Source organism: Hydra viridissima, unplaced genomic scaffold (assembly GCF_058129835.1).
Source record: "Hydra viridissima isolate aposymbiotic clone 2 unplaced genomic scaffold, HvirCarnegie_v1 scaffold_2, whole genome shotgun sequence".
NCBI lineage: Eukaryota > Metazoa > Cnidaria > Hydrozoa > Anthoathecata > Hydridae > Hydra > Hydra viridissima.
This window is the reverse complement of record NW_028324301.1, coordinates 17,959,476-17,964,254: the sequence shown is the minus strand read 5'-3', so window position 1 is coordinate 17,964,254 and position 4,779 is coordinate 17,959,476. Positions and strand designations below refer to the sequence as shown.

General features: G+C 27.8%; 1 protein-coding gene across 1 annotated transcript; it reads right to left on the bottom strand.

Annotated features, from left to right (window-relative positions):
• Positions 1-582: 582 nt before the first annotated feature.
• On the bottom strand, positions 583-3,457 carry LOC149892283 (uncharacterized). Its single transcript, XM_090079788.1, has 3 exons — positions 3,040-3,457; positions 2,620-2,841; positions 583-1,728 (listed from the first exon to the last, which is right to left on the bottom strand). Exons 2-3 carry the CDS (start codon positions 2,817-2,819, stop codon positions 597-599), a joined length of 1,332 nt encoding a protein of 443 aa, XP_089935914.1. The 5' UTR covers positions 2,820-2,841; positions 3,040-3,457; the 3' UTR covers positions 583-596.
• Between the last annotated feature and the right edge of the window lie 1,322 nt (positions 3,458-4,779).

The following is a 4,779-nucleotide window of genomic DNA, read 5'->3' as shown; positions in this document are numbered from 1 at the left end:
ACAACAGAATCTGATTATTACTTTCTATTACAATTTGTTTCTGGAGTTAGCAGTTAAAACAAATATTTTGTTTGAAGTATTATCAATTAGCTTGTAGCGCATTTTTAAAGATTACTTTTTGCACTACGTCACAGAAATCCTAAACAACTTTAAAGAATTCTCAAAAAATTGCAAAAGTTGTGTCTTTAACTGAAATGGAAACTAAAACATTTTATCCAAATTATAACCGTCGTAAAACTGAATATGCATCCCATCGCACAAAGTTCTGGATATAGATATAGTTAATATAGATATAGTTGTATATATATATATATATATATATATATATATATATATATATATATATATATATATATATATATATATATATATAATAGTTAATGAAAAGCAGTTTACTTTGTACACAGTGCCAAAAAAGCCAAAATGTTAAGGCGTATGAAACTACACACTACGTTTTGTCTATATTTTCTGGTCGGTGTTTTGTGACCAAAACGTAGTACTATGGTAAAAGTTTATAAACTTTTCCATTAAAATATGAGCTTAAATTTATAATTCTATTTGTTTAAGAAGAAGAAAAAAAAAGTTGTTTAAAAGTTTTATTTAAAAGTATTGTAAATTCGGCCGCATTGCTTGCTTATTTCATCAGCAATAAAGTACCACTCCATGCCGTATGTTTCGGCAATATTCTTGTCTGTATGATAATGAATCAGAGATTTCTTAAATAGGACTTTTAAACTTTCATCAAGCTTTTCTTTATCAAGTTTGTGAGTAGGGACTTTTGGAGGATAATATTCGTAAATAAATATCAAAAATAGTTTGGGACACCCATCTGACTTCTCTTTGATTTTAGTTAAATCAGCCTGGATTTTTTCAATAACTTTCTGTTTCTCAGCTTCTTTTTCTTTTTCTTCTTCATCAATAACTTCTTTTTGATACCTGGAAATGGCATTGACAGTTCGTTTATACCAAGCTTCATCTGTGAATATTTTTGGTTTCATGGATTCAGCTAGTTCGAAAGAATTGTAATAATATTCTTTTGCTCGCGCTTTAATATTTAGAACCTTTTCGTAGATGACGCCAATTAAACTCGTAATCTCAGCTTCGAGCTCAATGTCTTTATTATTAGTTGTTCTAATAGCAACTCGATACATGTCGATAGCATCCCAAGCCAGTTCTATATTAACAGTCTCATAGAAATTAATACATTTATCATAAATTAAATCCGCTTTGCGTTTCGCCTTAAGCCCATCAAGAACGCATAATTGTAAGTCGATATTGAGTTTATATTGTTCAAGATCGTCTGTTTCCATGTCAAAAGTTTCAGCATCCAGACCTTTGCTAAACTTATAGCACTCTTCATAAAAATACCTGCATTCATTAATTGATCTAAAACTCTCCTCTATTTCTTTATCGTTTAAAAACGTAATTGACATTAGGTAGTGCAAGCTACAAAGTCGATAGCTCACACGTGCTTTGATATGCTTGAACACATTATCCTGTCGGTTTAATTTACCTAAGGAAGACAACTGAACGGAAAGGTCTTGGCCAAATAAAAAGCTATAAATATAATTGTCAATAGCTTCAATTGAGCTTTGCTTGATTTGGTTAAGCCATTCGATTGGTTTATTAATAGAATTCTCAACAGCATAAAAGTAACTGTTTTGGCATGTTAACAAATAATAGTCGTAAATATTCGTTTGTTTTTTAGGTGTCCAAGCTAAGTATAACCTTTTAAAAATATACACTTATTAGTTATTCAGTAATTGCAACTTCTTAAGGTCATCGACACATTTTTCACTTTTTGAAGAAAAAAGTTTTCTTATTTTTTATTTTTTGTTTGTTTGCAAGTTCAATATGTAAACCAAAAAATGGAAAAACTTTTTACAGTATTTTTGTTGGAATTTTGCCGCGGTATATCTAATATAAACTTTATTGTTAACGGAGCTGCACTACTTGTTTCATTTTAAGTGTACGAACAAAATGCCACTGATGGCTTTTTATTCATACATTCTTAATACATAATCTATTGAATCTATTGAATATCGATTAAATGCAAATAAAAGGTATTAGTATCACAAACTTGTTTGATTTTCAACTCTCATTTATCAAAATAACAGTGCTCAGGTTTAGATTAGATGTAGACATTGTTTTTCAATAATCATTCTTATCGTATATTAGTCATGCCAAATTGTGCATAGCTAATAAAAAAGGAATTAACTATTTTTTACACTTATTACTTGATGTGAGGGAAACAAGCGGCAGTTCGTTTTTTTTTTTGTTTTTTTTTTAAACTATATTTACATTAAAAAAGTGGAAAATGTTTCGACGGTTCTTATTTGCATAACTACATGTAAAAAAAAAAAAAAAAAACAAAGGTCGAGAAGTAAAAGAAATTAATCTTGCAAATTCAAACTTATTTTCAAAAATTTATAATGCTTAGAACATAATGAGTTAAAAAGTTGACATAAAAAACTTTTTTTTTTTTTTAATCACCAAGTAAAAATTAATTCGTCAACTCCACTTTTTTCTAGTCATAACCAATTTGTTAAATGACAAATGAAAATCAAACTTGTTGAAAATTGAAATTTATCGATCAACTTTAAAACAGCTTATACTTACTGGAAAATTCTATAAGCAACCGTTTTTTTGTAGGCGCTGCTTAGCTCTTCTCTACAAATTGCTGTGTTGATAGCTTCCTGATACAGCTTCAATGCTTCTAAAAGTCTTCTCTCTTTTAACACTGGTGCAAGACCTTCTGTTATTCCTTTAAAAATATTATTTCCTTCCGTCCTCTTTTTTACGCTCAACGATGTCGTCATTTTGAATAAAATATATGTAAATCTATGCAAATATACAAATAAAAAAAAAAAGAAAATAATAATAGATAAAAGAAACTAATAGATTTTACATATGGCCTTGTTGTTATTTGTAAAATTTTACTTTTACAAACTGATCATAAAATTGACATAAAATCTAGTAAAGATAATATAATATATAAAAGTTCGACGTCCCACAAAAAGCAGCCTTTATTTAACTTACTTTAAAAACAGCTAAATACACACCACACCAAATATTGATGAAAAAAACCAGAGAAAATACTAAAACAGTATCAAAATTGTTAACGACTTTAAACCAGCAAGATTTTGGTTCTTCTCACTTATAAAGTATTTTTAATATTTCTTCTCGTTACCAATTACTTTCACTTTGAACTAGCTACCATCTTTATTGTGTTACTCGTTTTACAATTAATTACTTATCTATAGCGCTTTTTTTTGAGCGCAGCATAAACTTAAAAAAGCTGTACTTACGCTTTAGTAAAATATTCAGCGAAGAAAGATAAAGAAAGTTACTGCAACATTCAAATTTATTGTCTTATAAGAGAAACCTCATGCATTTTATTATTGCGTTTTATTAAGTATTGAGTTATATTATTCGATGTAAAATACTTTAAAGAAATTTTCGTAGTTGTTGTTATAGTGAATGATTATGCGAGGGGAAGGGGGAATTTCCTTGGGTATTTCTTACCACATTTTTATTGGGTTCGAACTTGTTATGTAAAAATCGTATTTTAGTTTAAACACAGTGCGAATAACAGTTTTTGGACTAAATCCAATATGAGATAACAGAATTCGGATGAAAACAAACTGATTTTAAAAACCTTTTTTTATTTTAATGATTATAGTTAAATCATCATTACTATGATTTATACCTTGTTTAACTAGTCCTTGATACCTTATTAAAACAATAATAACAGTTATAGTAATAACAAAAACAACAACTACAACAACAGCAATAATAATAATAATAATAATAATAATAATAATAATAATAATAATAATAACAAAAACAACAATAACAATAATACTAATAATGCTAATACTACTAATAATAATAGTAACAACAACAATAACAATAATACTAATAATAGTAATAATAATAATAATAATAATAGTATAGTGGTCATTATGGGTAAGACATCGAGTGTTTCCATCTTATCACAGTCTAAGCAGCTCGAAAAATTAATGTTACTCTCTAGATGAGCACATTTCTAATACAGAAACAAGTACCGTAATTAATCTTTAAGGCATACTGGATAACACTAGTAACGTTTAGTTGAAGCGCAATACAACGTTCTTAAGAATGTCCCGTTTCTTACGTTATTCATATTGATTTGCAAATAGGGATGTGACGGAAGCTCTGGTCACAGCACTATAAATTTATTATACTTAATTTATTACATTTAATTTATTATAAATAAACATTAACAAACTCTGATGCTACTGATGAGTTTTTTTATATATATTTTCATTTGTTCCATTAAGATTGAGTGACGGCCTAAACATTTTTGAAAATTCGACACTTTTATCTACACTATTGCCGACCAATTTAGTTTAGTTTTTTCAAAAGAAACAAGTAAATTTACTTTAACAGAAACAAGGTTTTGAAAGAGAATTATATAAAATATCGTTATAAAAAAAAAGGACTTTAAATTAAAAGACTTTGTTGTTAAAAAAGAACATTACGAGTTTGATTAGTCCACATTGCATGTGTGGATTCTTTTCTTTTCTTATTTTATTGAGTGCTTTTTACACATCAGCTGTCGTTTAGATGTAAAAAGGCAGCAAGTAAGTAATGATGAAGAAATCAAGCAAAAAGTTAAAAAACTATGACACTTACGATAGAGAAATAAATGTAAAATTACATAAATGTAAAATTTACATCTAAATGTTGTTTTCGAAGGGCATCCGAAGCATATGAAAGGGAAAAAATAAAAGAATA

Bases quoted from the DNA above. Each gene is read 5' to 3' on its own strand.
- LOC149892283 (XM_090079788.1), bottom strand. From the start codon at position 2,819: ATGACGACATCGTTGAGCGTAAAAAAGAGGACGGAAGGAAATAATATT. The intron at 1,729-2,619 runs GTAAGTATAAGC...TATTTTTAAAAG, and splicing joins GTTGCTTATAGAATTTTCCA to GTTATACTTAGCTTGGACAC.